Here is an 18,238-nt window from a genome sequence, read left to right on the forward strand (position 1 = left end):
AATCTTGCTCAGTCAAAAAGTGAATAATAAATAAGGACTCAAAGATGGGGTTCAGTGTCCAGGCCTTATGATCATGATAATGTTTTTGAAGCTATTTCTTGAAGATGTACCCCTTGTTGTGTATAGAATATTCATTCTGTTAATTTTCCAATGTTAAAACTAGCTCACTGGTCTCCAGAGATCATTTGGGTTGTGGTGTTTTCTCCTTTTGGATTCCTTTAAAGGTGGTAGGGAGGAAGAGAGACAATTCAGCATGTGCATAAAGAAAAATAACAGTTAAAAATAAAGGTGTGTTATTTAGCTCTGGCTTCAGGGTTGTATAGCTTTTAACGTGTGAAAAAGATTATATACCCTATAAAATACTATATATACACATAGATATATATTTTGCCTAGGAGCAACATAAAAGCTAGGATTCTTGGATCTATGAAGGGGAGCATAAATACTACCTCTCTTTCAATGGCAAAAATGCCTGGGCTATAAGACATAAAAGTGCTTACTTGTCCCTTAGTCTTATCACACAAAATATGCAAAACATCATAGCTGAGATGGAAGGCTCCCTTTCCATTGTAGATATGCACTGCACCAAAAGCATTCTGGTTCATTCAGCTGGGGCCTGTGATTTCAATGATACTTAAAAATTATAATCTTAAGTATTATGCAACAGTTTTGTCATGGAAAATCAGCCTCACTTCTCTCCATCCTAATGTAAGCCCATAAAGGATCTTTGACCATGAACTGAAACTTGCTGAGAAAGCATCTCCCACGAGTCACGTGTTCCATCTCAGCTTTTAGGGCGGACCTTCGAGGAAGGGCGTCTCTGAGTTGCACTGTGAGGTCTTCACACTCCTTCCTTCTAGATGGAGGAGAAGGAGACAAATGTGAAGACAGAGATGTCCTTGGGTCTTACCTGCTTGCTGATTCTCCTGGCCAGCTGCTCCTGCTGCCAGCATCACATGTGCCACTGTGCAGGCAGGATATTCATCTGCCAGGAGAGCAAGGTGGTTCAGCTGCCTCGGGACATTCCCACAAATGCCACAGAACTGTAAGTAGAGAGAGGGAAGGGTGCAAGCAGCTCTCTTGCCAGCTTTTAACATAGCTGCTGCTTGGCAAGCCAACGGCTGTGCTTGTAGGGGGTCAGTGGGGAACCTCACACCAGCTGTGGAAAAGCACAGTGCTTCCTTTGGCACTTGGTTAACTACAGCTTGAAGCTCCTCTCCCTTACTCTTATAATGCTCCCTTTCAGGTCTCTGTTAAGAGAAGATCTAGTGCCATGTAATACAAAGTACAGACTGGATTTTAAACGGGATTCCTTTGTGCTGTGACAGCAACTTGAAGCTTTGTAGGGTTTCTTTACAGCTTGCTCTCACACCATCAAAGCATGTTTGGGGCAGGCAAGTTTTACTACAACAACCTAGTGAGTTCTTCTGCCTGTGCTGCAGGGCCTTCCCAAAGGTTCAGGCTTACTTGCCAAGAAGCAGCTTATTGTTTTCTGTTCTGAAATCACAAAGGCAGTAAAGAAAGGACTGAGATAAGCTTCAGAGGACGATTCTCGTGTATCAGAGAAGCAGCGTGACTGACTTGGAGGGAGCTGGCTGTGTAAAGATACAGTATTGTATTACTTGAGGAAGAGTTTTGTTTATCTTAAAGCTTCTTGTTTTCATGAACAGTACCGTATTGCAGCTGTTTTCTGTGTCACTGGCACAGGCAATCAAGAGAAGTCATGCAATGTCATGCACCTGCATAAGCAATTGTTTTCCTTCTAATTTCTCTTAAAGCAGATTTTATTGCCCCCTTGCCTACACCCACAGCTGTCTGGCAAAAGTGAAAGGAATGATCCTGGATAAATCCTTAAGTTTGGTGGGAGGATGCAAAGAAGAATGATACATTGCGAGTTGAAAAATACATCCCTATCTTGACCTCACAGACCACACCATACCCCCACTTACTGTCCCACAGTTTTCCTAGCGTGGAAGTTTTGTTTTATTCAGAAGAGGCAGTTGTTTTGCTCAATGAATCAGTGGACTGCAATGAAAATTTGGAGAAAATGCCTGAATTAGCCACAGGTCAGTAAAAGTTTAAATCATTCTCACGACTAGAGGGAAAAAAATCTATCTGTGAATTAGGTCATCTAGATTTTGGGCGAACCATGCTCCAGGCATACACTGCTAATTTTGTTTAATTTTGCTTTGATTGTTTCTTTAGATTACACAGTTAAGGTCTGCCTTCTAGGGATGGAAGAAAAAAAAAGCAGTTTATAATTATTTCTGCAAATAAGCAGAGTTTTGTATTGCCAAAATGCACCTGCTAGCAAAATGGGATTTGTTTCCAGCAGATCCTTGTTAACTTCTCTGGGGTTTGTTAAGGTTGTTAACTGCTGGTGTTTCAGCACAAGTGTGTGTTCCCTGAGGCAGGCTGACTGCAACGTCAGTGTGACTGAGAGCATCAGCTGCGTCCTCTCTTCTTGCAGTAAATATTGTACTTGGAATCTCTTGACTTGACTCTTCCCATTTACACCAACTTTTGTTTCCTCAGGAGGTAATTCTGGTCCTTGTAAACCAGTGTAGCCCGGGATTAATTTCAGCATAGTTAAAAAATTTGTACACAAATACTCTGTAAAGTATAGTGTTCATGAAACTAAAACCAGATGCATTGGCTGAGGAGTTTGGTCACAGATAAGCATTAGGTCTTTGTTCAAAATAAGATGGAAACTCTAGAAACATGCCTTCCTATGCACCTCTAAGCTGAGTGCCCAGTAGGGCTGTTTTCAGCAGACTGAAAAAGACCTCACCACTCCAGGTGCTGTTGCAAATGTACCGCTGGTAACAGAGAAGATGCTTTCCTCATATTTCTTTAAAACACTTCTAGGAATCAAAAGGGCTTTAGAACCAGTGTGGCACCTGGAGGATAAATGGAAAAGCATCCTCTGCAGAACATGAACACAAACTTCTCCCTGCCAAGTACAGGTCCTGCAAAGTGCTTTGGTTCTCTAAGAACTCATTCTGAAAGTGCTGGATGTGGTTTATGGCTTGACATGAAGGAGGGGTCTTCCATTTATTTTAATCCTTTTACTCTCTGTTATGTGGTCTTGATGGCTTTCCTCATTTATCCTGGTGTCTTTCCTAAGTTTAGCTGTTAAAAACATGCACATGAAAGCACTGGAGAGAGAACAAAAGCTCTATAAAACTCCAGCACTTCTGCTTCCATGTGTTTCTGTTTCACTACAGTTATTTCTCAAGTTGGGACAGTGGCAAGCAGCTATGTTACACAGTAAAAAAAAAAAAAAAAAAAAAAAAAAACCTCAGGTTGAAAATAAAGAATCCTCACAGAACAACCAGCTGTGATGCTGCTCTTTGCTGCAGCTGATTTTTGTGTGATTGGGTTGGCTTGGTTTGTTCTTGGGGTTTTTTGGGGGGGTTCTTTTTTTTTGTTTATTTTTTTGTGCTTGAGGGAGGTTTATGAAGTTTATGACCTATTGGCCACTGACACACGCTGCTGCGGTGTTTTTTCAGTTATTTCCCGACAGTGAGAGCTTATGCTCAGCAGGGAGTGTGAGCTTTGCAGCATGATGTGAGAGCAGAGGCTCTGCTCCTGGCTCAGCACCTGCTTTAGCAAGGGCAGCACACACAGAATGTTTGCAGCTGCCATTTCCAAACAACGGCACACAGAGCAAGGATTGGAAGCCACAGGTTTCCAGTTCTGCAATGCCTGCTTTTTGCAAAAGCTCTGGAGAGGACTGCTGCACCTCTGTGTGTGTGCTCTGCTCCTTGCTTGTTTGAGATTCCTTTGCAGCTGGCCTGCTCCACGAGTTTGCAGGAGCAGATGGTTCTTATTAGCTGTTCTATTTTATAACCTTTCCTTGGAAGAGGAGTTGCAAAGGAATATATTTTGGCTTTTATATAGGTAGATAGGTATATAAATAGATAGATGGTGAAATGCTCTTGACAAATACATGAGGCTGTGACTTACTGTACTGGGAGCAATCCATGAGCATAGAGAGGCAGAAAGTTCAGATGGGGAATTTAAGTTCATTTGTGTCAGAAGATTAACTATTATACTATAACTATTATGCCTGCAGAGTGAGAAAGGGGAACAACTGATTCGTCACCTGTGATAGTTCACTCCTTGAAGAATTCAAGGAGTTTTAAGATGCTGTGTCAAGCTTTGTAGACCATCCTTATTATTTACTAAGGTTTTGTTTAGTCCATAGAGATCTTGCTTTGAGAAAGTTATGCAGACACAAATAGCTTGTTCTCAAATAGAGGGGATCCTTTCAGGAATTTATCAAAGTCCTTTAGGCAGAATTATGTGTGTAGCAAATGGGAATACAGCTAGAGATGCCGGGAGAAACTTACTCATCTCTAACTGTACCCTTCCTTGCTTTTGAGCTTCTGATCTGAGTGCCTTAAATCTACCTAAATCTTACACTACCCCATGAAAGTAGAGAGATGTGGCCCAGCAGTTAGGTGTACCCATTTGGGCAGTAGAATATATCTCCAACAAAATAAAGCAACAGTACATGGCAGCTTTGTAAGGGTAATGGAAAAGGGTTGCTTGGTCCAATTCTGCTTGTATTCCTACAGGATTATGTGACAGAAATATTAGCATCAGTGTTTTATCTGCATCTTATACTTGGTGTTATTTTTAAAAGGTATTATGAAATAAAATTTGTTCACGCTGTATTCATTACAAGGAGAAACTGTCTCCAGCTTAGTTGATTTCCTTATTTACAGTTGCTTCTAAACATCACTGACACAATGATCAGTCCTCCTTAGCCCACAGCAGCAGGGAGAGATGGACCAACAGGTGCCTTCTGCTTGCCTCTTTCTGAGCCATGGAGATGTTGTAAGAAACATCTCTGGAGAATGAAGGCTACTCAAAGAAACCTTGCAAATGGTGTTATTCAGCCAATTAAAAGTTCCCCCGTGAGAAACTGTTTAATGTGTTAGTAAGCCAGAGGCTTCAGCCTGAGAATGCTGCCAGTTCTAGAAAGGAGTAGCTAAGATGACTGAAATAACTGACACTGGAGACAGCCCGTCATTTTGCACCCATCTGTCACAATGCTGCCTGAAAGAGAGGGAAATTGCAGGCAAAATTAATAAGAGCAAGCCTTGATCATAGTGTTTTGTACTTTAAAATACCTTCTCTATCTTCACTAACCAGTTTAGCCACTGGCAGAGCTGTTTAAATGTAAGTTATGTAGAAGCCTTTCTCCCATGTATCTGCAAACCATAAACAGTGGGGTTTTTCTTGCCCTCTGCATAGGTGTTTTTGTACCACTGCTCAAGGTTATTTATTTTAGATTATCAAGTCAAGGCTGAGTAGGTGTCTGCCCACTAGAACTGTGGCTGCCTCAAAATAACAAGTTCTATGTTATAAACCGAGTGAGTCAGATGTGTTTCCCTGAGACACAAGCTATGAATGATGTGAATGGGAGCTGCAACACTCCCAGTGACAGCTGCAATTAGATTTTTGTTATGCTTTCACAGAGAAGGTTGAAATTTTTAAGCAATTACAGCTCTTATTCAGGTGTTTATACAGGTGGATTGACCTTAATACAGAGTGTGGAGAGAAGAATCGCAGCTAACAAAAAGACCTGTGAAGCTTTCAAGTGCATTATGCAGTTAATCAATAAATCTACATGTTATCAGACAGGGATGGTAATATTTGCACAGCAGAGCATTTTGTATTGTATGCTATCTGAAGCCAAATTTTTAAAAAACTTTTCCTTTTTAACCAGTGTTCCTTCTGTTAATGTAGGAAAAGTCTATGGCTAGTGTTCTGTTCTTCTCTTTTCAAGTTTATGACCGGTTCACACTTTGAAGCTGAACACTCTAGAGCTTGGTGTGCAATCACCAATTGAACAGTGCTGGAGAGGTCCAGTGCATATGTTGGGTGTTGGGTTCTGTATTTGATGTTTCCATTGGGAGGATAAAAAGAAATAAGCAGAGCATAAGAAGACAATAAAGGCTCCAGGAAGCAAGTGACACTAAAGAGGGATAATAAAGCCTGTAGGGCAGATCCTCAGCTAGTATAACTTGCCAAGTACATATCTCTGTAGAAACATCCGGTTTTCACAGACTGAGAAGCATTTCAACATAAGGAGGTGCACTGTGTGCAATACAAGGGGCTTTCATGCTGCACCATGCTCTGCTGGCTTATTTGTGGTAACGTGCATGACTTCCACCTGACTTGTAATGACTGAAATGCATGATCTAGTCTGAAGATGTATAGGTGTGTACATGTGTATCTAAAGCATCTTTGAAATGGGAATGCATTCACTTAGAATGCTGTGGCCGTGTTTGACTTGTTATATCACTATGTTTTTCCAGGGAAACAGAGTGAAAGACAAGACTTGTTTTTTTGTTTGCGTATGACACTGAGACTTTATAAAAGGTCTCAGCATGAGCCATTGGCGTCAGCTACGGAGACTCCTGCTGCACAAATCTAGACTTTCCAGCAGCTTCTGTCTGGTTCCCTGTGAGGCATAAATTCGCATCCAACTCCATCTGGATCCTCTGCCTGTTCAAACAGGTATCCTTAGGACAGAAGGTGTTTCTGCTGTTCTCCAACCAAACCAATGGTTTTACTCTTCACTCTCTTAGTTGTTATTCTGAAGCATTTAAGTCATACAACGTGACTGTCACATGCACATCTTCATTGTAGGAGGTTTAAAAAGATTCCAGTTTAGAAAGAAAAACGTAGGCACTGGCATGTGATCTCTGAGATCCATAATTCGTAAAAAGGCAAACAATTCTTTGGAATAACAAAACTGAGGAGAGAAATATTGGTTAGGGACCTAACTGATGAGGAACTTTCCTATTCTTCGTCTGTCTTTTTGTGTTTGTGTGGATTAGAAAAATATTTACAGTAAAAATGATGCTCAGAATCAAAAATTTGTATAAAAATCAACTGGTGAAGCACATGTTTACATTTACATTAGCTGAAACACTGTCCTAAGCACAAAAAGAACTGGGCTTATGTCACTTCCCAGCAGATGAATGGGGTTCCTGGTATTTCTCATCTCTGTGTCTCAAAATAAAGTCTCCCAGTTTGACATTTTAGACACGACCTGCTTTACATCTACTTATAAAGAATCATAACTTGTTTATTGAATGGCATTAATATCAGTGTTTTTTCTAAAGCATTTGGAAATTGAACTTAGCCATTTGTAGCTGTTGTGCTTCTTTCTTTTGTCTTGAACAAAATGTCTGCATCTTGGATTCAAATCTCCATCCCCATTCAAATCTCGTCTCATTTAATTATATCCTAGAAGAGTTTGCCGGTAATGTGATTTGTAAGATGTGAGCTGGTAGGCACCAAGGTTGAGCAAGAGAGTTCTGGTAAGGTCAGAAATGGGTAGCTTTCAAATTAAAATATGGTTAAAAGGGAGAAGTTGTTAATTTTAGGGACATAATAATGAAGGATATAGATCCATCTTTTATCACTCTGATAAAAATATGGAGTAAAAAAGCAGGTATGAAGAATTCTGAATTCACCAGTGTCTTGCAGCAGCCGATTTTCCTTTGCTCTGAATGGTGTGTCTTACTAAACCCTTCAGTCATAAGGAGCTCAAGGTGTTTATGCTGAGGTGGATGCAGAAAGGTGAGTGTTTGTGCCTCATGCTCCAACCCAATGGGGAATAAGCTGCTGTGCTGTTGGTGTCACAAAGCCATGCAGAGCTCCTCAGTTTTCTCTCTGTGTTTGTCCATGCACTGCACCTTCAGCTCCTCGCTCTAGTTTATAAATGACATTTGGGGAATTTCAGTTAATCATTTTCTGGATCTGGCCTTCAGCAAAGTTATACCAGCACTACAGTACTGAATAAATAAATAAGTCTTGTTAACCCCTTCAAACCTAAGCCATTTCTCTTAAAACTTTACCAGTGGTATTTTGTGATGTATGTTGAAGATTTCCATTGGAAGGTGATTCCAAAAGTTCCCTGCTTAATTCTGCAATTATTCACCCATTTATTGTGTCACCCGATAGGCCTGCAGGAGAGAGTCTACTGCACAGCTTGAGGGTTTTCTTCCCAGGTGCCAAGGAAGGTCTCACTGAGCTGGGAACATCGCTCAAAACATTAGGTACGTGGAGAGCTTAGCTTAACAAGGATGGAAAATAAGAGAGTAGATGAGGGATGCTAAAAGAGCAGACAGTGTGGTCATATCAAAGAAGATCTCCAGAATATACTGTCTTGAGGTGAATAACTGCTCTAAGTGCCTGCAGTTTATATATAGAAGGGGGTCCAGTGAAACTGAACCAAATTACACAGTGTAGCAAAGAGGAACAAACTCAGTCACCTCACTGGGGAATGGAAGAAACACACGTAGAGTTCCCTGTACTTTATACGGTCTCCTCTAGCTTGACAGCTTTTTATTTAGTTCTCTTAACTTTCCTGAGTGTCCTTGTGCAGGCAAGCTGAAAGATAATTGGGATAGGTTCACAGCTAATTTAAATTGTCATAGCTTCATTAACTTCAGTGGCAAGAGCTGAGTTCATTTTCACTGTATGGCAGTGGCACTGCCAGCAGTGTGTTTGTGGTGGCAGTGGGTTGGCAATCTATCTGTGTGTGCTTTTGTTAAACAGGACTCTTTGGGCACAAAATGCAGGTATTGTTTTTCATAATGGTGTATTAGTTTTATGCTATGAGAGGTAAAACTGTGGTAGGAAAAGTCACTTTCCTTTGTTTAAGATATTGACCTTTCCAGGCAGAGCCTGCAAATTATTTCTCAGCCTCTTCCTACAATTTGATGAGACTGCTCTTATTAGCAGTGAAATGCAAGTCTTTAAAATGAAGCTTATTCCAAATTATAGGTCAGAATCAAGCCTGGATTTCATGTAAGAGTGTAGAAAAAATCTTTCTTTTAATTGTCTTGCATAAATTATAATAAGGAGCCCAACTGCTGCCTTTCTTCTGGTGCAGCTTCTTTCTTTTTTAGCATGTAGGGTCAGGAAAGCTTGTGATTTGTTCTCTTTATTTAATGTTTTCTTCGAAACATCCTCATGCACTTTGGGAGCTCAGTCTGAAATATATGGATGCTTCTTATCTTTCATTACCTTATCAGGCCACTTTGATGCATTTGTTCCTAGGTAGCCAGAAGAGAATTTACAGCTTTATTACATGCAAAGGGAGATATGTTTCTGCTTCAAATGAAAACTACCTTCAATCCAACCGTGCACAAACTACTCCTTGTTTTTCATTGATATGTTTCCATAACTTTCAGGCTTTCTGAACCCATATTTTTGCCTGGACTGGCTAAATAACGCTCTATCTTTAACTGTAACACATTCAAAATTTGATAAGGTCAGGGCAGCCTGGACTTTGAACATGCTGTTGCTTGGTGTGCTGCGAGCTGAAGCTTTCCACTCTGTACACCATCTTATCTACACAAGAATGCAGTTGCTAGTCAGCACGTTCACATATTTTGCCTAGAAATCCCATTTTGTGAAAGCCTACGCAAGACTGTCCTGGTAACTTTCCTGGTGACCTTACATTTCCCTATATGAGGGAAATGTGGATCTGATTTCTGTTGTGATGCTTTGCTCAAATACAGCCAATTAATAAGAACTGATTTGCAAATATTTCTTCGTACACAATCTGTGAATCTCCAGTGGTTTTCCAAAAGCTCTATGCACATAAATACTGGGTGGGGAAAAAAAATCCAAGTTTTCTGAGTTTGTTGCACCCTTTGTTTGAGTGGCATAAGGAGGGCATGTGTATTAAAGTGATGCTGAGCAAACATTTTTCGATTTGAAGTGGTAATTAGTTATGTTTAATAAGGATATGAAGTTAGTTTGTGAAGATTGGAAGAGGAAGTAGAAAAAGTGGTGTGTACTTTGGTATGGTTTCTTCATTAAAGGGGATTGTCACGTGGGCAGATTAGGAATTTTAGCAGTTTTCTGTAATAAACCAGAGTCTTTTATTGGTTGTATATTCTGTGCTATACCTCACATTTAGAAATGATGCCCGGTGTAACAGTCTTGCCCACATTGGTTTTGAGAACTGTGGATTTCTGTGCCGACTTTTGCTTTGATTTCTTTTTTAACTTACACAATTGCATACCAGAAATAAATAAATAAAGCACTCAAATCTAAGAGAGCAAAAACTGTCATCTATGCAAGAAAGAAAACTTAACTCTAGTAGTGGGAGTTACAACCCATGCTGTATTCTCTGGCATTTCCATCCTCGCAAGTGCAGAAAATGAGCACAATCAGCCAAATCCCTTTTCTCCTTCTTAACTACTGGGAAATAATCAATGCTGAAGTCTTTTCTTAGAGCCTAGTCTCACAGCTGGAATATTTATGGTATACAGAAATTTCTGAGCAAGCAAGGTGTAAGCACAGAGTCTGTAAATCTCCTCACCTTGCAACCCCAGTACTGTTAGGAGGCATAGGTTTGATGCTGAAAAACTTGCTTCATCCTTGAAGTTTTCTTTGGCCACTAAAGATACTATGGAAACCTTTTGTTGTTGTTGCTTTGGCAAGTGGAGAGTCATAAAAGAAGTACAGATTGTGTAAGAAAATGACAGCAGTACAAGAAATGTCCCAACAGGACGACTCTCTCTAGGTGGAATTGCTGGTTTGGAAAAATGTCCATTGTATCTGAATCCCAGGAGTTATAAATCTCCTATTTGCAGTATATTGTTGCCATGGTGGTTGAAGACCAGACTATGTTCTTCATGGTAGTGACCCCTTAGAGGAATACCCTACAAGAAAATGTAGAATTTCATTCCACAAATATTTGTACACATCCTAATTGCTTTGCCCAAGCAGCTCTGTTGCTTTCCAGTGGGACAAATCATAGGTGTGGAACTACTCATCTGTATGTATTTGCAGATTCAGGACTTTGTACTATTGCACTGCACAGAAACAACTCCAAGGAAAAATAAAAAGGTTTCTGAAAGTACAAACAAAATACAGACCTGATAAAATTTATTTAAAGTCGTGAGTTGGGATTTTAATGGTTTTAGTAAGGTGCACGGAGATGTTGGGATATTCTTAGTGTTTGCAAAGGTTTCTGTAAATATTAACAGATTTCACAGCGTTCCTTTTAAGTAGCTAAAATACAATTTTAATAATTTCAGAAATGGTAAAGCTATAAGGTGTAAAAGACAGGTCATTTCCCAAGTTACAGGGTAACAGAGGGAATCAGAGGGGCAGCTGGGACTACAGCCCCTTCAGGATCTTATTCACCAGACCACAATCCTGTGGCAATGTATTTCCATGCTCAAATAAACAAAAAATATCTTGCACACTCATATTGCTTTCTCATAACTTTCTCACAATGAAAAGCCTTTATGCTCAGCAAAAAGAAATGGCTGCTCTTTTGAATCTAAGTAATGAGTCATAACTCTGCTATTTTTGTAGCTTTCCAGCAATGCACATGCAGTTTCAGGGTGTTTTCTCATTAAATACGTTATTGCTATCATAGTACTGCTGCATCATCATGTGTCCACATGTGTCCAACCTGTTTTTCACCCTGTGAACCATATATCTGCCCAAGCCATGAGAAGGCACTTTCTTCAAGAGCATCCACTGAGGAGTACTTTCCCTTTTGGTCATACTGGTGTCTTGTTCTGGCAGGGGCAGCCTTGTAGCTTCAGGACTGTAGACTTGCAGCAGTTATTGCTTGCCATTTTGTTTGTCTGACAGAGGTGTGCATACTGTCTGGGAGAAGTGCTCCATTGCGGAGAGTCTTGGTCAAGGCTTTGAGAGAGTTTTTTTTTATTTTTATTTTTTAATCTGTCAGATTGCCAAAAGGTGGCCTTGGTTCTAGGTATAAATTCATGTTTGGTGTCCTCCGGGCTGAAGGAACGTAATTGTGGTTATCAGCTAAAATAGGGAATGAGGCAGGGACTGCTTCAGAAGTTCCTGCTCTCATCTCCCCGAAGATATTTTGCATTCCACAGAAACCTCACTAAGCTCTGCTTTGGAGGGAAAGCAGGCCATTGTATTTATTAGCAGTGTTAATAGCCTTGCTAGCTAGAATACATCTCTACAGTGTTCATGGTATAAAGGAATGCATACATTTCTGTAGTGCATGACATGCTTGTATCCCAATTTTATGAACAGCTTTAGGCTTTAGCTTATACTGTACAGACAGATTCAATGTTTCGTTTGTCCAAACTCTGGATTCATGTGGGCTTTTAATCCTAGAAGCCCACAAATCTATAAGGCATGAATCTTCAATATATTGTTAACTACTTTTCCTAAAGCACTCCAAAGATTGAAAACAGTGTACCTAGGCTATATAGAGGCTGAAAGTTCACTTTGGGCATTAAGAATAACATCACTGTGGGAGTTTCTATGGCACTGAGTCCTTCCAACAGCAGTATCTGTATTTCAGTAGCTGTTGTCACAAAATCCAATGGCTGTGCTACTGTGCTAGCATGCCTAACAGCATGCTTCCAAATTATGCTTGGCTTGTATGTTCACCCAAATGGTTATTTAAAAAGAAAACTCCATGAATCTTATTGAGGAGATGGTGGCTGAAAATACTTTCTGGGGTGGAGGGGCATGGAAAGGTGTCAAATCAATGGCTAACTGTTCCCTGCCATCTTAATGCTGAAATAGCAATATTCTCTATGTTAGAGGCTACCTATGGCAGATAAAGCAGATGATACATCTGTGAATTTCAGGGGATTATCCTTGAATGAAGGAGGCAGGAATATCAAAAAGCATACACAAAGGGAGACAATATGTCAGTTGTTTCTTTCTGTATGTTCATTGCATAGTTACTTTTTTTGCAATTCAGTATATGGACCCTAAATATTCGTTTGATGAATGATAATAGCAGTAGCGCTTTTGCCAAAAGCAGCGTATAATAATTTTTAAACACTGCAGTCAAATAAACAAAGCCCTAGGAAATAAATGTTCTTTACAACTGTCAAGCTCAAAGCAAATGTCCATTTTCTCATCACCACAAAGTGTGCCTTCATCTGAGAAAGTGGGAGAGAATAGCCAGAAACACGCCTGTTATTTTCACAAATTATTTTCAGGAATAGATATAAATGTTACATTTAAAAGGGAAGAAAAGGGGAAGAAAAAGTGATTGGGTAGCAAGATGAAATTATCAGAAATGCTGAAATACTGAGCAATATGTGTAACCCAGCAGCTTAAGAGAGAGCAATTAGTGGCACATTTTATCAGTGATAAAATTCACTTATTCTTTCATTTTTTGTAAAACTGTCTTTAAATTAAGAGACCTTTCACCATGTAAGACATTTAAAAAAGAAAAAAAAGAAAAAGGCGATTGTGTAAAGAAGCTGTAATTAGAAGTTTTAAAGTGATGATACAGACCTTTGAAATGGATCTGAATATACATAATGATTCTGGAAGGGTAAGCGTGAGACTTGGTGGTGACACTGACCGTCATTTCTACTAGCCCAAAGGCAAAACCAAACATAGTTAACCAAGTCTCTTGCAGCGGATTCCATCAGCTAGATAAGGTGTGCAGCACTTAATGTGCAGTACATCTGCTGACTGTGGATGTCACTGGAGAAGAATGTGAGGACAAGTCATTCTTTCATTATGAACTCTGATCAGAATGATTCCATCTTTGCATAGACAGATTATCATTATGTTGCTGATTAGTTAGCCTCTGTTCCCACTATTCAAGCTCATGCATTTGGTAAAAGGTCTCTTCAATACCCACTGAAAAATCAGTGGAAAAACTCCTATTGATTTCTATTGGATTGTGCAATATTGTTGGGCCTGGTCTTCTACTGCGTTGCTTTAATACTTAGTAATCAATATTGAAGCATCAACTAATGAAAGCCAAGGAGTCTTGGCACCATTTCTCTCATACTACTTCTGAATAAATGTGTATATAAAAAGAGAGTATTAGACAAAATGAAGTCACTATACAATTTATACTCCTTTAATTACCTTCTGTCACAGCAAGTTATCATTACTTTTAATTAAGCAAATGTCTTTGGAGTGGTGAGATGTGCTGCCTCATACTTTGCGCCTGCTGGAAATGTTTATTTCTGTATTGAAGCTTTAATACGAAGTGTCAGGGGGATAGAAAGAGAGTAGAGGTTTCAGTATCAAATATATTCAAAATATTTGTGGGGCTTGCAGTTAATCACTGTCGTCTTTTGCCAAGGAAGTTCCCTGCCTTCTGCAATGGCACTGCTTGCTATAAAACATGAAATCTGCTTCTGATGGAAATGTAATAAAAACTGCTTATAGATCTAAGCTGAAATTTCTGTCAGATATTCAGTGTTATGTTCTTGAAGATTAAAACCTCTTTGAATATTTATTTGCAAGGTGTCCGGCTATTCTAGATCAGCTTTGAACTATCACTGGAGTGTGTGAATGATGCTCAGTAGTACATCTGTCACATATTCTATTATAATAAGGTTATTATTCCCCTTTCACTGTTTATCTATAATTCAGCTACAGCAATGAAAAAGACTCTTATGTACTATATGTGGGCACAAAGCCCGTGTAACCAATGCAAGCTTTTCAGCCAGAGGATGAAAGGGAGTTAGTGAAGGTTATCAGTGCCAGGCATTGTTCTCACACCTCTGGGGTGTCATGCGGTGTGCCAAAAACCTCTTCAGTTACACAGTATTTGTTTAAATAAATTCACGGCTCTTTGTTTGGACTTGGCTTAACTTTAATAAGAAGGCTATATTGAAAGGGGGAAAAGTAGTGGTTTTTTATTTTTTATTTTTTTTTTTTTTTTGTTAAGTGTTTTAGTTTTCTGTGCTGCACTCATGTTAATGCTTTGGTGTTTGTGTTAAAAACTTTGCAATGAATGAGTAGCTCATGGTGATGTCCTTTTGCTAAACAGTATAAGCACTCACATCCAGACCCAGGGTTGGTGACCTGGAGCTCAACTGAGATTTGAAAAGCTGTTTGGAGCTGCAATGTGCTTTTCCTCAGCTTCAGTATGGGGGAGGAGGCCACTATTAATCAAAATAAGCTTGTGTGAGATAGGGTCATCGCCCTGTTACCCAGAGAAGGAAAGCAGCTGGGATTCTTCATTCTTTCCTGTCCTTTTAGGGGAGATCAGAGCATGTTGTGTACCAGCAGTATCTCTGAGCTGTAGCCCTACCTTGCTTTGATAGAACTGGTGACCAGCCCTTGTTGTGAGCAGCAGTGTGTCCGGGTGATTATGTCCAACACAGAGTAGGAATCATTTGCTGATATGCTCCTTGGTCACCTGGCTCTGGAGCTTGTAAGCTCAGAATGACCTAAGCAGTCCCTGTGTAAAGCAAAGCTCCTATGCAAGAAACAGAAATGAAGAAAGCAAGCTATTCGGGTGCAAATCCCTCATGCTGATCAAACTTAATTCCTTCTTGCTCCCCTCTGGTGGATAAACGTTGGCCAGCTTTTTGGGTGAGAGGAAACTTCTAATCCCAACAACCCTTCCTAACCTAAGCTAACATACAAAAGGACACATTTTCAGAGAGCTGAACAAAAATACTTCACTTCTGCATTTAATTCCACATGTAATGAAGGATACTTTGTGCTCCTTTGTCCATTTAGTTCTGTTCTCCCTGTAGATTTCTGCTTTCACTTCCAGAACAAAGAATTCATATTGTACTTATTTATTTTCCCTGTAGAGAAAAGAAAAAGGAAAGGAAACTATGTTTGTGTTTGGATACCCAGAAACATTTATAGCTCTGCATCCAGCTCTGTGTACAGCTGTTCTGAGAGAGATACTAAAAAGCTGCAAGAGGCTTCTTGTGCCACCTTATCTCCTTCAGACAAGAGAAGAAACCCCCTGGCTTATAATGATAAGCTACATCCTTGATTGATTTGATCTGTGCTTTTGTCCTTCATCATAATTTGAGCTATTGATTCTATTTATTAAAACTAATTCAAGGAACATAAACCCTGAGTGCTGTGCTGTTCCAGATCAGGCTGCTCTGGGCAGTCTGATCTGAAGCTAATCCATTCACCGCTGATTTATTTTCATTCTGTTTTCAAGCAGAGTTCTGTTCTGTGTCCTTACTTTTTTCCTCCATCTCTCTCAGCAAAAAAATCACCACCACCACCACCAACAACAACAAAAAAAACAATTTAATTTCACACCTCCAGTGGGAGCAGTGTGATCTGGATTCCTTTTTCTGATACGCAGAGTGAGCTCAGGAAAGTTTCTCTGGCTCATATTTGTGCAAGTTTTTACATGGAAGGAGGTGAGGAAAAATTAGAGAACTAGCACAGCAAATGGGTCACAGTAAGCCTTTAAGCATCGGGAGAATTACAAGGCCAAGTCTATTCCAGTTGCTACTGTCACTTCTTGGTAGAAAATTCAGGGCTTTGTGGGTGTTTTGGGAGAGGACAATTTGTAGTGTCTGTGGGTGGTGAGCTGAGACAGAGATATTGTTCATTGGTCAGTAGCTTGCTTCTTAAAGCACCTATGTATGAGAAAAGAAACTCCAATCTCATTTAGTTCCTGTTACCCTGGCTATTTTGCAGCAGATCATGTACTGCAGTCCAATATAATGAGCAGGAAGCAGAAATCTTCAAAGAGAAATGGTTTTGAGGAAACTGTTTTGGTCTGGAGAAAAAAGAAAGTAGAGATTGAAGGGACTGTACGAACTTGAAATTTCACATTGGCAGCATATTTCCCCTGGCTTTAAAAAGATTAGCAAAATGACCTCAAAAAACTTTGTGCAAAGCTGAAGTGTTCTTTTAATATTTTCATTATTGAAGAATGCTGAAGTGTTCTGATGGAATTTATTTTTAGAAATATGTTGTAGAGCCAATTCTTTGGAATGAAATAAAAGTCCGAATGAGATGCTGAAAGTATTAACCTTGATTCAGTTTTACCTTTTGATCTGCTGGCAGAAGGAGGGCACTAATCTTTTAATTGTTTTAACCTAAGGAGCAACCTTTTCTTCTGTGAGATACAAACACTTGCTCTAACTGCAAATATCAGAGAATATTTCAACACTTTAATGAGACAGAGATCACCTTTTCCCAGTAGTGTTAGAACGAGTGGTGTTTGTCCACAGTGTTGTGTGGAGAGTGTGAGCATGTCAAATGGTGAGTCCCATTTTGGCAGAGCCATCCTATGCTGGCTGTGTTGTGGTGATGGTTTTTTTTGCTTTTCTGATGTGCATCTCAGTGGAGAGACAGGTGTTCCTACAACTCTATCTGGCTCAGGCACACCTTGAGTGGTGCCGTGTTTTGGTAGTCAAACTTCTTCTCATGTTTTACTTACATGAATCTATACATTTCTTCATCTTCATCTACCACCAACAGTATCCTGTAGCAAAATGCTTCATTGCTTAAATAAATGTTGTGCAAAGAATGAAGTCCTTCAATTTTTGCAACTTTTTATCCAACTCTCGTCTTACTGTTCTGGTAATCATGGACAGTTGTCATCTTGCTCCTCACTCCATTCCTAGATCATTTTTTATGGTTTTCAGGCCTTGTGAAGACCTTTGCAGGATGCCATTCATGACCTTCCTTCACTTTACTAACTCTTACACCTATACTCATTTCTTCCAGTCGGGTGTTATCCAATTTTACATAAGTTATCTAGGAAGAGGACAAAAACATAGGTTACACTCACTAAGGTTATGTATTGGCATGACTGCTAATGTCTTTCTTAGGGGGTCTTTCATAACCTGCAGCTGCTCCATGAGCAGGTCAAGTTTCTCCCATCTTGATTCCATCCTCCTGTCACCATCTTTAACAGGACTATGTGCATTTAGTATTTTAAAGTGCTCTACAGAGGTCTCATGTTTGAACAGCATTCTGAAGGTGAAAACACAAGCCATACCTTTATCCTGAATATATGATTTGTGGTCAAGCTGACATCTTTCTGAAACAACAGTAAATGCTTTCAAATTCACTAAAGATCTCATCTTGACCCTAGTACAAGATTTTCACTGTGTATTACTGGGAAGAGACATGTCAATATTAAATGAGATAATATAGTTAGTGTTTGTAAGGATGGTGGTTGTATCTGTTCAGGTTCATCATTGTAATATCTGAAGGTAAATCCCTGTTTATTAGAAGTTCAATAGATAAACTCAGCACTTGCATTGGTGAGCTAGCCTTCACTAAAATAATGAAAAATATATTTTATTTTATTTTACTACAAGAAGAAGTAATAAGACTCCTGGTTTCGTCATTTATTTCTGTATTTCAAATCAGTGATGTCTATGGAGAAGAGATCTCAATAACTGAGAAAGACTGTGAGGGAGAAAAGAAACTGTCAGGGGACTGGAGAATTAAATTGGAAAGAGCTATCCACCTGCAATTCATATCT

The 18,238-nt window shown here is 39.6% G+C and overlaps 1 protein-coding gene across 2 annotated transcripts in view; it reads left to right on the forward strand.

Annotated features, from left to right (window-relative positions):
* Positions 1-836: 836 nt before the first annotated feature.
* Positions 837-18,238, forward strand: part of FSHR (follicle stimulating hormone receptor) — a 76,903-nt gene continuing 59,501 nt past the window's right edge. For both annotated transcript variants that reach the window (XM_042862193.1, XM_042862194.1), the window contains exon 1: positions 837-1,045. In XM_042862193.1, the coding sequence (XP_042718127.1) occupies positions 861-1,045 (185 nt within the window). In that variant the 5' untranslated portion in view covers positions 837-860. The remainder of the gene's footprint in view (positions 1,046-18,238) is intronic.

Source organism: Lagopus leucura, unplaced genomic scaffold (genome assembly GCF_019238085.1).
Source record: "Lagopus leucura isolate 7727_CA_CO unplaced genomic scaffold, USGS_WTPT01 Super-Scaffold_73, whole genome shotgun sequence".
Lineage (NCBI taxonomy): Eukaryota > Metazoa > Chordata > Aves > Galliformes > Phasianidae > Lagopus > Lagopus leucura.